We start from the raw sequence: 15,347 nt of genomic DNA, 5'->3' as shown, positions 1-15,347 counted from the left end.
AATTTTATAAATATTTATAGGTAACAATGATCAAAGTTCAAGAGTGCCAAGTTTACAAGAGTTGTGGAGATTGCTTAGGTGCGCAAGATCCATATTGTGGCTGGTGTTCTCTGGAAAATAAGTATGTGTCAAATTATTATAAAAACAATCTTAATAGAAATAAATCAAAATATATTTAATGTTTAAAATTATCAATAAAAATTTTTCTAAACAAAAAACTTATCTGTAAAGACAAATTGGTTAGACACATATTTAAATTGATCATTAAATAAAAAATTATTAAAGAACAAATGGATTTTCTAATTTTATTTTAATAAATTGTATATAAGAGAATTTATTTATTTATTTTTAATTTTAGTTTTCGATAGAAATAAATAAAATTATCTTTGATGATTATGATAATTTTAAGTATCTAAACTAATTTATTCTTTAAATTATTTATAATATGAACTTTATAATGAAAGTTTTTACTATTATTACTATTATCTTTTTACAAACATTATGTTTTGCTTCTTTATTGTTTTAAAATTATGTTATGTACTGTATTATACAAATTATATTATAAATATATAATGTATTTATATAATGTAATTGCTTAGAGGTGTCTACTTTTATAGGAATGAAGAAAGTTGACTAATTTTTTATATAAACTAATGTTTTCAACCTAGTTCATAGGCCATCATCAGGTTCAAACATAATAACGAAGATATAGAATCATAAAGTTTTAATTCCTTAAAAAATACTTTAATGGAGAAATCAACAAAAATTCTTATCTATCAGATCATGAATACTTCTGATTCATTGCCAAGGGGAAAAAACTGGGAAACTCAAAGTATTTATGACTCAATGGGTTGGAATTTTGTTTTGTTTACTTCTCCATTAAAATAAATGTTTTAAAGAATTATAGTCTAAAAATATACAGTATACAATTTGAATTTTATAATTCTATTTTTCACGTTATATTTGAATTTGATGATGATTGTATAAACTAGTGTTTTCAACTTAGTTTATAAAGAAATTTATCTACTAGATGAATATGATAGTGTTCTTTGTTATTATTACACCAAGATTTATGACCTTTTAAATAGGATCAAACTTTTTTGAGAAATATTTTAAAGTAAAATAGAATAACTACAATATCAAAACATGAAAATTATTTTGATATTAATGACATGTTTCATACAGTCATTAATATTAAAATAATTAGTTCAGTAGAATAAATTTTCAAAGTTTTATCACATTATAACAATATAACAGTTAACATTATGAATAAACTAATATTAATAAAAACAATATTCATTAAATAGTATAAGTATTTATTCACATTATTATACAATATGAACAATAGCACAATTGTTCTATTCAATAATACAATTTGACTAATTTTAGATTTGTCAATGAATAAATTTAATTAATGTATAATTAATAGTAAAATATTCTTGGAAAATGCAATTAGATTGTTTATATATAAATATTCATTTTAATTTTGTAAATGATGTATTGTTATGATTACATGATTAAGAATAATGACAAAATACTATGATCATATGATAAAGAAATACATAAATTATTGGAAGAAGAAAAATTGTAATTACACATAAAAAATTATCTAGTTGATAACCTTTTTGTATTCTTAAGATTTTTTAATATGTGAATGCACTTGTATTAATTTGTGTAATGTTCAGTTATATAAAAATTTTATGCTTTCTGAACATCAATTTTACAACATTATTTTGAATGTAACGATTTAAATAATTCTTGTAATAAATATATCAGAATTATTTTCCTTCATCTCCTAAATAGGAAATAATGACCCCATATTACAGATGTCAACAAATAAATCATTGTTTAAGAAGCCAACTCAATTTAGAAAGAGTTGACTTATTAAATAATGGATTGTTTGTTGATGTATTATATTTATGTTTATATAATAATGGATGATTAATTCTGTTAATAAACAAATAATGTTTAAAATGTAAATTTTAGTACATTTGTCTATTCAAAGAAGTAATAATGATTTAGTGGCAGTACTTAGGAATCATTCAACCAAAACAAAAAAACTTTGTAATCCGAAAATTCTTTTTTTAATTGTTTTGAAATTGTTATTTATTCAGTTTATTTGGTTTATTGCATTTAGTAATAGCATTTAGTAAACTACTGAAAGATATGGGTTCAGATTTCATTTAGGACAAAATAGTTTTCTAGAGTTTTTATTTTATTTGGAGAAACTTTGGATATTGACACAATATTAATTCAGTATGCAAAACATACAAAGTTTCATACAAATAATATCATGTTTATTTTCAGTCTATTATAAATATAATTTAGAATCTTTGCTAATAAATAAATAAATTTACTTTATTACAATTTATTCTTTGAATGTTATTTGTTTAGTTTTATCTATTTTAAAGTTTTTCATATTCAATCTGATTTGTAAATTAAAATCTACCCACATTAATTTTGTTTTTGTTTTTATTATTTAAAACTGTTTATCTTCTACATTTTTATCATACATTTAAAGATGTTTATTGCTTATTTTATCATATTATTTTCTCTACTTTTTTAAGAATTCAGTTTTCTAAGTTTTTACTTTTACAAGATATATGCATTAGCTTCTTATGAAGAGAAGTTTACAAATATAAAAGCAAAATATTCATTTTTAAATAAAGGAATAAAGTAACCAGCATTAAATTATTTTTTTAAAATATTGATAATTGATATATAGGTACTCCTTTAATAATTCTAAAAGGTAATAAATTGTATAAAATGGAATTATGGAATTAAAATGTTTATATAATATATATTAAAGATACTATAATATAGTTCCATAATCATGTAATTAAACTTATTAAATAAAAATTTAAGATCGATTCAGGGCTGCAGAGTTGGTAAAAAACACTCGACTCTGACTCCGACTCCAGATAATTTTGGTAGGCCGACTCCAACTCTGACTCCTGATTCTGGCAAAATTAAATACTAAGCCATTTTATGGGGGGCAGAGGCACTCATAGGGGTTACCCTACTCTGAACTCTGAAAGGATCCTGGGGCATTTACCCAAATACTTTTATAGTTAGTATTTTTAATATTTAACTTACATTAATATTTATTTGTATAAAAAATTAATTTTTAGGAGATATTTAATAAGAGGAGAAAGGGGACGATAAAATTCTATATCTACATATATTTGACAGCATTTGCACTTTAATTTCTCTTTCCAGAAAAGTTAGTCCAACTAAAAAGTGTGCGATCTAACTACTTCAGCCCCTTGTTCAGAAAAGAAATATTTATATACATACATACTCTGATCAATTAGTCTGGCTCATTCAGAAAAATAGAGTACTTATTTAGAGCAGGGATAATAAAGAAATGATTCAACATATTCAAATTCAATTGAGTCAAAATAATTGAACTACTAAACACAAATACTACAAAGAATACATATTTAATAAATTAAATTGATGCATTTTGTATTTAAAATAAATGAATTATAACAAAATACAAAAAAGATTTTAAAAAATTAATAAATATATAATAAATTTTCTTTCATTTAAATAAAAAAACTAAACTAAATTTAAAATGTAGGAGTCGGAGTCGACACATTTTTTCCGACTGACTCCTCTGGCCAGAAATTCCTCCGACTCCGACTCCGACTCCTACTTCACAGCCCTAGATTCAAGGATATATCAAAATTGTGTTTCACAAACACCACTATTAACCAAGTGGTTGGAGGCTATATTAAAAACTTTTGGAAGATGATTCCTTGATTGAATTTAAACAAACAATGTAGATGGAAATTTTTGCTTTGAAGAACAATTATCCAAAAAAATAAAAATGTTTAATGAAAAGTAATATTTCCTGTTATTTAGAAATTTTTGTTGATATAAACAAATCACTCTATGAAAACTCCATACATTATAATAATAAAGCCAACCAACCATTGCACTTTTTGTTGATATTTTGCAAATAGTAATGTTTAAATGTTTTTTATTTGATCAACAATTAAATTAAATTTGAGTATTAAAACAGGAATTTGGTTCATATTTACAAAATGTTTTTATTAATATTTCATAAGTACATAAATTTAATTTCTTCTTTGTCTTGCACTTCGATACTGTCAGCAAATAAAGACTTCATGTTAATGATATTATATTTCTTTAAACATGTTTTTTTTCTAATAATTATCACCCAGATCAAATTATTCCAGCATGAAATCAGAAGATTGTCTTCCAAAATTTAGTAGTACTTATTTTACATTTCTTGCATTTTATCATCTTTTTCTGTGAAGAAGTTTTGGAATTTTTTCTGTAATCATAAATGTTTCGAAAAAGTAATTTTTTAGTTATATTTGAAAGATCTAATGAAATATTAATTTAAATCCATCAGGTTTTAGTGCACATTTAACATAAATTCATTAGATATCATGACTCACATGTAACATTAATTTATTTTAATTTTATTTTTCATGTCAAATGTTTCTAATGTATAAAATATTTAGTATTGAAAAACAAATTTAGTATTTTGTATATCTTGAAATCTGTTTAACATGTCATGAGTTTGTGGTGATATATATTTGTTTACAAAGTACATTTAAAGGAACTGAGAAATAGAGCATTTTTATTTTTTTTTTTGTTTTAAATATAAAAATATTATTTAATTTGAATAGGTAATATTCTTATTACTAGTCTTACTTTTGAATACTTTAAATATTAAAATAATTAAATAATTTATTAATTAGAAAATTATATATTAAGTAAGTTAGATCAATGTTATTGTTATTTTCCTTGAAAGATGTTATATAATATCAAGGTTAATCTATATATGAAGGTTATAATTATCAATTTTTCTTTTGGAGAAAATTGGTTTAGTATATTTATTCTTTTATATGTCAATCATACAAAAGTTTAAAATGGAAAAAATAATTTTAATATACTATATATTAAATTTTTATTTTAAAATATTTAATGTTTAAAGAATTAAAAGTAAATCAGCAAATAATTTCTTTTGAATAAAATTTTTCTCTTTTTACAATATTTAATTATTTTTACTTGAAAAAGTTTTATGAACAAAATAAACATGGTGCTGCTTTACTGAAATTCCATTTTCAATATGATATTTTTGAAAGTTTTGAAAACTTTGTTAATTTTATAATTTTTATGTAGGGAAGATTATTATTGAGAGGAAACAATTAATTATTATTTTTTTTAAGATACGGTTACATGTTATAGGTTGTTTTGAAACTATGGCAAATTTTTATGGCTTCTTGAAAAAATGTTTTGTTTGTAAGTTGATGTGATTAGAAGCTTAGCAACATTCTGTTTTGAAATAATCCACTATCAATTATGAATTATAGATGAGTAAACATCATATATAATTAAACTTTTTGAAATTTTTTTATAACTTTATATAACATTTTAGAGTATTTTTTTTCAAATAGTTTTAAAATTTTATATTTTATAGCATTTCAAACATGTATTTTAATTTAAAATTTTCGTGATGTTTTATAACTAGAAGAATAATCAAAGATTTTGATCTCTTTATTGAATAATACAATATATATTTTTTCAGATTCAGTTTACATCAGATTGAATATAACTGAATTCATTCTTTTATTCAATCTGTTATGAATTAAATATGTTATTACATATTGAAAATATAAAAAAGTTCTTTACAATTATCTTTCAGGATGTTCTGATAAACATTAGACTTGTTTGAGCTGTAGTTTTTCTAGTCAAATGTGTTCTGTATCATTTATCAGGTCAAGTGTAATGCAAAGTATAGGTCGGACAGATACAATTACATAGATATATCTATATACACGATATATAAGATAATTACTATTTTTAAAATTTTATTTTGGATATCCAAGAATTAATTTTAATTCTACTTATTCAGAATATATATTTTAAGGTAATTAAATATAAAATTTTTTCTATTTACATATAATTATTTTTATCAATAATTAATCATTAGAATTATTATGTTGTATTTTTTCCAGAATTTATCTGATTTTTTTTAAATCCTGGTTGATTTATTTAAAGCAATTATTGATATTTCTGGGATTAAATTTATAAAATTACTTAATATTAATTTAAAATTTTTATTTTTTATAATTTGTTCACTTTACTGTATCTTTATTAAAATATATGTTTTCGTTTTGAATTTATTATATAAGGATTCTTTCTTTCTTTTTATTTGAGTTACAAAAGCTTTGACAAATAGATGGATGTAATATATATTTTAATGAATAAATATAGAATTCAAATCAGAAACTAAATACAAAATCATAGCTAATATTGTTTCTTTTTTCATTATCATTGAATATATCTAGTTACTATATCATGTACAACAATTAAGTGTAACTTGATATTAATATCTGTTTGAAAAATACATACTATATATTTTTTATTTTTTTTAATTCTTTAGTTATTGAACTCCCATTGTATTTTTACAAACAAATATCTCCATAAATAATTTTAGCAACCAAATTTATATAAATTTTATTTAGATTTTTGTATCATTTACAGATTATATTACAGAGATTTGATACCATTGTTGCTTTTTAACTAAGTAAAACTTTGTTTTAACTTTATAATTTTAAATTTAAAATACCCTTTAAAATTAATGTTTTAAATTTATATTACTTAATACTAACTTAATAAGTAATGCTTTTTTTACATGTTACTTATAATATTTTTTATATTTACTTTATTAATACATCATTAAACTGTAATTTTATTTGTAGAATTTTGTTGGAAGGCAATTTCTTTTGTAAATTAATTAAAGACACAGTCTGTCCAAAAAAATTTCTTGGTAACCACCATTTATTCTTATCACGTGTTCCAGATTATACTTTTGACGACTGGACCTTTCTTTAGAGGCTACTTGGCTGTCAGGTTTAAAACATTCCTTAAAAAACACAGAAAATATCCAATTAAAAATTATTAAATTAAAATTGGAACAGGTGGATCTTACAGACGTCTTAGCTTCTTTCATTCTTTCCATTCGGGGATTTTCAGGTCTTTATATCTACTGGAAAAATGTGCTGTTGAATGTAGATTACCATAATCTCCTGTAATTTTATATTATTAATTAACTGTAATTTTATATTATTTATTCACTTCTTTCTTAACTTTCTAAATCTTTAAAATTCATTATTACAAGTTTCATGCCCTTCTTTACCTTTGCTTTTTGATTAATGATATAAAACTTTTCCAAATTTTCTTATATGTTTGTTTAATTTGAAGTTAGTATTATTTGAATATGGGTACTTGCATTCTTTACTTCTTTGTTTTCTTCTGCTTTTTTTTCTATTCATTTAATTCTTTTCAGTCTTAACAGAAATTTCAAATTTCATTGACATTCTGAACTCATGCTATAAATTTTAATCTATTCACCTCTTATGTGATTCTCATCAAGTCCAAAAATAACAGAATTTTGTTGGTAGAATATATTAGATTATGCTATAAATCAGGAATGGAAACTAGTTAGTATAGTCAGTAAAAGTTAGTGTTTCAAAACTGCTAAGTAAAGTCAATATTTGCTGATATTTTCCAGTTTGTGAAAATATATTACTATACTTATGTCAAGAACTGAATCACTGAAACTGTGACTAGTCATGATCTACACTAGACAAAATCTTATGCAAGTGTGCAACTTTTATTCAGATTATAAGTACATTGTGCTATTTTGGATGGATCTACTGTTACATGTTGCAATGGCAACAACTGGGTAAGGGTTTCATCCATTAACAACATCCTGGTTTATGAGATGGAGGAAATAAGAAAAGACCACAAATGAGCACATTGGCAAGGGATGGGTAAGGCAAAAAATCATGTAGTTATAACTATTTGAATAAAAGAAATGAATATGAAAAATGTTTTAAATACTATATGTTGCATTTAGTAATATATTGATATTTTTATAGTTTGCCAATTGAATTAACTGATTTTTATAAAGTATCAGTGCATGCATGATCTGTGTTAAGTGAAAGTGCTATTTTCAGTATATTTTATGCAATTTATCCAGCATGTGGGCCATACAGAAATGTACTGTGAAATAAATCTATCAATGAAACAATCACTACTATAGTACTGGTTTAATGTACAAATACTCCAACAAAGACACAGAGCATATGCAAATCTCCATGTGCAAGAAGTTAGTATAATTTGTTCATATTTATGTTCTGTTCTATTTTTTAAATATTCATTAAATTTTCTGTTTGACCTAACAGTGTCTGTTTAATATGGAAGAAAACGTTTGTCTTAATTAATTTTATTTCATTTTGTGCTGTTTATTAGTGTCTTTGTTGGAATGTTTATCAATAAAACATTAATGCCAACATTAGTGTATTGAAAATAAAATTTATTTTTTATTTGAAATATTAAAAGCTATACTCTAAAGGAATCGGACTCCAGAGAATAATAATACAATTTTAATTAATTTTATAAGGTCATAAGAATATTTATAAATTGGGAAGAAGAGGATTAGATCTTTTGGCAGATTTGTAGAAAATTACTAAAAAGGAAACAGCTGTAGTTTGATTCAAAGGCACGCTAGAGTCAATATAGACAAAAGTATATTTCAAGTGTTACAAAGCATGATTTAATCATTTTAAGATTTCATACTCAAACATTCTAAAAGAATTTAATCTTCCTATGTATTAAAATTGAAGATGTCTCCAAAGGTAAAAAAGGGACAAAAGTGCTTTTACTAAATTATTTACATAATTTATCATTAAAAGTGTAAACAGTGTTGCCACCTTTTCAAAATTGCTGACCTGGGCATTTTAAAATTAGGTTGTTATACTTAGAAATAAAAAACTTAGGTTTTTGTATTGTGAGTAGAAAATAAATATTTTTTTATTAGAAGATAAACATGTACATGATATATTATTAAAGTAATACAATAAACACATGTGACATATATCCAAAAATAAATAATAACAATCCGATATCTGATATTAATTGCAAAAATAATATATAAAAGTAAGAATAAAAAGTAATAACACATACCAACATTAATAATATTAAGTTACAAAAGATACATTGTATCTAATACAATATATAATATAAATATAGAAATTTCAAAACTAACATCAGTAATGGTTATGTATAATAATAAACTATATGAAAATAATTGAGAAAAATTACATAAAAATAAATACTACATTATTTTTTATTTACTGCCTTAAAAGCATATTTTTGGTCTGAATTTGAGACCATACGAGGCATGCGCAATGTCATTTTACAGCCAAGAACTGAACAGTGCACATGCCAGTTTTAAACCAGTTAGGGACTTGTGTTGGAACAAACCTAATATTTGCCAGAGATATTTGCAAGTTAGAATTTTAAAAGTACATTTTCTGTCACTCTTAGCATAGGGATAAGATTGGGATAAGTTTGGGTGGGGGTGTGAAGCAGTGCCATAACTAGGGCGGTGCCAGCGGTGCCCAGGCACAGTGCGTAGATCCTGGAGGGGTGCAGAAATGACCTGGACCAAGTTTTGGGGCGTAGTTACAGGTGCTCGCATCGAGTGCATAAGAGGTTAGTTACAGTGCTGGTGTGAAGTTAAAGTTTTTAACCATTAAAATAAAATACTTGCAAATACTTTTGTAAATTTATTTTGTTTCATCATAATTTCACAATTTCTACAAAAACCAGACAAATTAATAATTAATCCAGACCATGAATTTAAAAGTCAGCTTGTCCGGGTGAAAACCGGCCTGGTTGCAACACTAAGTGTAAAATTTATTTTTAGAAATATATTTAAATATGATAAACAAGCACCTTAACCACTGTATTTGGCTCAACAATGATAGCTGTTAGTCTGTGACTTAGTTTTAGAGATTCTTCTTGATGATGTCTGACCTAATGGCAAATTCTAAGAAGCTAATTTTAAAAATATTGTTATTATTTCCTTAATTCATTCTGTTACTGTAACATCATCATTATATAATATGAGAGATGGCTGGCTATGCAAATGGAAGAAGTCAGAATAAATTTTTTGTTACTGTCATAAGACTAGGATTTGGTTTATTATGTTGCCCTGGTTCAAATATAATAAGTCAGTTAACAATGTCTATTTTAAGGTTTATAGTCAGTTTATTATTTTTTCCCTAAATTCTGTTCCTATCCCTGTATAAATTCATCATCTGTTAGTTTTATTTTTTTCTGTCATGCAAGTATAAAAAAAAGAGATGCAATAGCATTTTTGTAATTCTAATGTTAATAATTTGATAGATGTTAAATGCTTCAAAAAACATAATTTGTTTTCAACACTGATTTTTTTACTGGTGTATTCAATTTATTTTCATTATTTACAATTGATTCACAATATTAAAATGAGTTATGTTTTTAAAATTATTATCATCAACTGCATCTATTATTATTTACTGAATTTTCTTTATTTATTATCTATTAGATCAATGGTATTCAAACGTTTTAACAGTGTGATCCCAAGGTAATTTTCTATGACCCATAGATTGAATACCACTCACTGCATTAGATATTACATGATAATTTATACTTAATGTGCAAATATATGTTTAATGTATTCTCAGTGTACATGATATGTTAATTTTTAAAAAAACCACATGTTTTCTTGTGTAATTTCAGTTACAAAATTTTTAAAGACATTATAAGATCATTTAAAAGTTATAAATATCAGAATATGATGATAAAAAATAATTTTAATACAATTATGATGTTAGTTTTTAACATTTAATCTAACTTTTCAATGAGAAATTTATTTTATGCCATCTATTTAATGCAAAAGTAACAAAACTATTTCATTAACAATTGCATTGTAATGAAATTACAGACCCAAAAAATGTAATACATTAACTCTGCTTGATACTTAATTGAAATGATATAGTTTCTTCTTGGGAAGTCACCTCACACAAACTAATGAGCATTTTCATTTTGTTATTAATAGCCATTCATCTTTAATACTAATGCAAACATAATCTTTATATTAACATTATCATGCATGTTTCATTTTGTTTTTTATAATATACTTTTTGGTTTATGAAAATGAATAAACTAACCATAAAATGAATGTTCTTGTTAATTTGTAAAGTAATTTTCTAAGCTGACATTCAACAGACTGCATAATAACTATCAAGTAAAGATATTCGTGTAGATTTATTGTACGTATATATTACTCTTCTTTCAACAATTCTTAACAAAATCATGTCTGTTTTTTATCTCTATCTAATTGAAAAAGAGCAGTTTTATTGGGCAAAGTTAAAAGTTATAAATCAAAATAATTATCACATTTGGCTTACTTTTTCATCATTTTCTAAATTTATATATTTCAAATAATGATTGTTACCTTAAAAAAATTTTGTAAGTTTAAGATTATATGAAAAAATACCTGATTAAATTATACTGCATCCCCCTGTATTAGTGATAGATACATGAAAGTAGTGAATATTAGTTGATACAATATTTAATAGTATCATTTAATTATCTTTTTAGGACACTGGTTATCATATTTTATGCCTTCATTGATAAAGTTCTTATTTTGGATAGTCTCATTAATCTAAATTAGCATTTTAAGCATATCTTTGCTTAAAAATTTCAGAGAATTACTTAATATTTTATAGTATATAGTATTTACCATTGGCAATTTTGACTATTTTGAAATGAAATTTAACATTTCTCAAAATTTCTTCTCAGAAGTAAAAGTTAATGCAATTTCTAAATTTTTAAAATCTAATGAATATAAAAATATAATTAAATTAATATTGGAATATAATTATAATTTTAATTATTCTATTTATCCCAATTTTATATATTTATTAGTTAATCTTGTTTTGTTTTAATAAAAAATTAATTTTAAATAACTTTATGTAGTTCCTAAAATTATTTTTTGTTTATTTAAACATTTAAAAGATTTTTGTAGTATATTTAAAAAAAGCTTGAGTTGGTGATGTAATGCTTTCATGAAATTAAATGAAAAGATTTATGAATATGAAAAATGCTTCCAGTATATATTAAAATATTTTTAGAATAAAATTTATATTGTATATCAATATTTATTCTATATAATTAAAAGAAAATGTCCTCACATAATATTTGAAGGCAGTAAATTTAGAATATGGTAATAAAATAATAAACACATTAGTTACATTCTTATCATTTCTAAATTTTAAATTTGCTTAACACAACTTTTCTTTTTTCAATTGGAAAATTTTTTTTCTTATCTATCTAGATAAAAATAGTTTCAGTAAATACCATATTTTAAACAAGTTAGAGTTGAAATTTGTTAATCTTTTTTTTTTTTTTGTTATTTTAACAATTGGAGAAATTTAAAACACAATAGGTTTTATGTTTAAAGTGTTCGTTTAATACACGTATAAAGTAAGAATAGAATTTTAAAAAATAATAATAATTTAACAAAGTTTAAATTATGAATCCTAAAATTTAATTCTTCTGCTTAGTTGAGAGGAAATGTTAAATAAAAAGTTTATTTAAAAAATTTAAATAATAAGGTTCATACATTTTAGCATAAGTTAATTTTACTATATATGAAGCTATAAATGTCAGAATTTTTTTTTGATTTTTTAAGCTGTTTTATTATGTTCCTAATAAAAACATTTCCTCCATTATCACAACAGAATGAAAAAAGTGAAACTAACTAAAATTAGTTTGTTTCCCATTCATGAGAAATGTGAATGTGCAAATCTTCATGGAAACTTAAAAGTTACATGAAAGTAGAATTTGCTTTATTTGTATGGTCTTAATGTGTGTCTCCTCCATTTATACTTCTGGAATATTATGACTAATTTCAAATGAATGAGATGTGCAAACTGTTAAATTAAAATGTAAAAACAATATTGGATCTTCATTACACTTAGCAGTAAAATATTCAAATAGTCAATGATCTTATTAAGGGAAATAAAGGAAGTAGTTAATTTAAAGAATTATAAATTAAAAAAACAAATTATTTAGTATTATAATTAATTACATTAATGCCAAAGGCTAAATATATCACCTATATTAATGATAAGTAGAGAATTCAGTACAAACAGAACTGCCAAGAGGATAAGGAAGCTGGTATCTTCTCCTGGCCCTGAGTAAACTTAGGGGCCCATAGTATTTCCTACCCCTATAAATTAATGTTATTTTTTACTAACAAAAAATAAAATCTTTAAGATTGCTATTTTAGTAATAAAGAAACATTCTGTGTATTTAATTTGTTCAGAAATAATTGGCAAAAGGAGCCCACTCTACTCCAGGGCCATTCAAGCTTTCAATGGCCCTGAGTACAAAGTACTGATATTGAGAAATCAAATCATCAGCATAGCACAGCATTGTCTTTAAGCTAACATAGAATTATGATATGAATAAATTATTTTCTGAGAAGAAAAGTATCCTTGTAAAACAATTAAAATTAACTAAAGAAAATTTACTATGAGATCAAAAAACTATTTAAATGCCTTAATATTTAGCAATTAATAAAATGTATCATTTTGTTAATTTTTAAATATTAGGGTATACTCAAATAATGAATATTTAACAGGAAATCTTATAAAAATATTTAAAAAAGAAAAGAAAATATATAAAACTAAATTATTTAGCTATATTAACAAACTATATCTATTGAAATAATTATTAGTAGTACATTTATTGTTGAAGATTGTTTTATAGTTGATTTTTTCAAATCTCTCATCTTTTCCTTGAAAACTGTTGCAGCATGCCTAGCTAATTCTTACAAGGGTAAGTACACACTTGGATGGATGGAATCACATCAGAGTGCACACAGTTGGTTGCATTTCAGATTTCAGTGAATTTAGAACAAATTTTGATGCAGAACAATGTTATTAGAAAAGGATGTTGTTAATTATATAATTCTTTGTAGCAATAATTGCTTTTTCAAGTAATAAATAAACTAATAAAACCAAAACTAATAAAAGAAATTGGCTCAAATAACAGTGCTCCCTCTCAGGGGGGGAAAAAAAGGCAATTTCTGTTAATAATTGGAGCATAGGAGGTTTTGAGCTGGGCATCTGGTTAGTGGCCTTGATGGATCCAGGTGGATAGATGGAAATGTTGCCTCCTCAAGAGTGCAAGATGGATTTTCTCTCTTGTGATCTGTTTTTGTTACCTGTCTACTTGTCTAGTGTGTGCAGGTCCATAACTTATAATACAAGCAGATTTTTTTCTGTCCCTTGTCCACTCAAGTATGCACTTACCTTAACATACCTATATCAGGTTTTCTGTCTCTGCATCTAGTCAATAAATCATTGAAAAACTATTTGAAGATAGTAAAAGTAGATCTGTTCAAATTAATATTAATCTTTAAAATTCAGCAAAGTTGTATGAAATCTATTAACCTGTTATGGCATTTATAATATTTATTAGTAACATTTATTACTTTCTTTGAATTATACTTATTTTTGTATTAAAATTTATAATTTTCTTTAATTTTGTTTGACAAATGAAAAAACTGAAATATAATCACATTGAGTGTTACCATATATTTCTGATTATCAAAAATATTTTTTAAAATACCAAGATATTATGTTTTCCTACTACATATTCCATAATTTTGCAAGTTTTTTAAGTACTGGTGGAAGTTTCAATTTTATTTTCATATTGTAAGTCAGTTATTTATTGATAGCAAACAATAATTAAGTAGTCAGGTTATATGGCTAGATTAATTATCAAACCAAAACTTAGCTAATAAACTATAAAAAGGTAGTTGGTTACATCATCATATAGTACTAAATTTAATAATTAAAAACTAGCAATTATTTAGCCGGGCTGCAATTTTTAATCATACTTTTAATTTATTTCATTTAAAAAATTATATATGCCCTCCATCTCAAATTATTAGTAGTGTCTTGCCCCTGTAAATCATACTTTTCCTTTTTAACATAAGAGTTGTGCTGGTCATCTACTAACTGCTTTCAGGGGAAAGTTTTCAATTGAAATAATGTGACTTCCAGTTTTCATTAGAAGATTGTATATAGTTAATTGGGGGCCTCCTGCCCCAAAAGTTTCCATATCTGGTTTCAGATTTCATCTGTCTAACTCTGTTCTCAAGATTAAGGAAAGACAGATGGATGGATAAGAGTGAAAATTTATAGATCTACAATTTTTTCAAATTATAACCCTGAAAATTAATTAATTTAGACTAATTTGGAAGAAAAGGTTGAACCCAGAACTTCTATTTACCATGCAGATACAGTAAGCAAAAGTTATAGGTCTTGATTTGGATTGATCTTTTCTTCCAGATTAATTTATTTTATTAATTTTTAATTACTAAATTTAATACAAGAAGGTGGCCTAACTACTTACATTTAATACCTTACCATATCATTTGATTATCTTTAAAATTT

General features: G+C 24.0%; 1 protein-coding gene across 4 annotated transcripts in view; it reads left to right on the top strand.

Annotated features, from left to right (window-relative positions):
* The window catches only part of PlexA (plexin A), a 167,499-nt gene that overhangs the window by 45,278 nt on the left and 106,874 nt on the right, over positions 1 to 15,347 (top strand). For all 4 annotated transcript variants that reach the window (XM_067272897.1, XM_067272896.1, XM_067272894.1 and 1 more), the window contains exon 5: positions 21 to 121. In XM_067272897.1, coding sequence (XP_067128998.1) covers positions 21 to 121 — 101 coding nt within the window. The remainder of the gene's footprint in view (positions 1 to 20; positions 122 to 15,347) is intronic.

This window comes from Centruroides vittatus, unplaced genomic scaffold (genome assembly GCF_030686945.1).
Source record: "Centruroides vittatus isolate TY-2023 unplaced genomic scaffold, ASM3068694v2 contig_459, whole genome shotgun sequence".
Taxonomy (NCBI): Eukaryota; Metazoa; Arthropoda; class Arachnida; order Scorpiones; family Buthidae; genus Centruroides; species Centruroides vittatus.
Note: the sequence above shows the minus strand (reverse complement) of the source record. Positions and strands in the feature narration are given on the sequence as shown.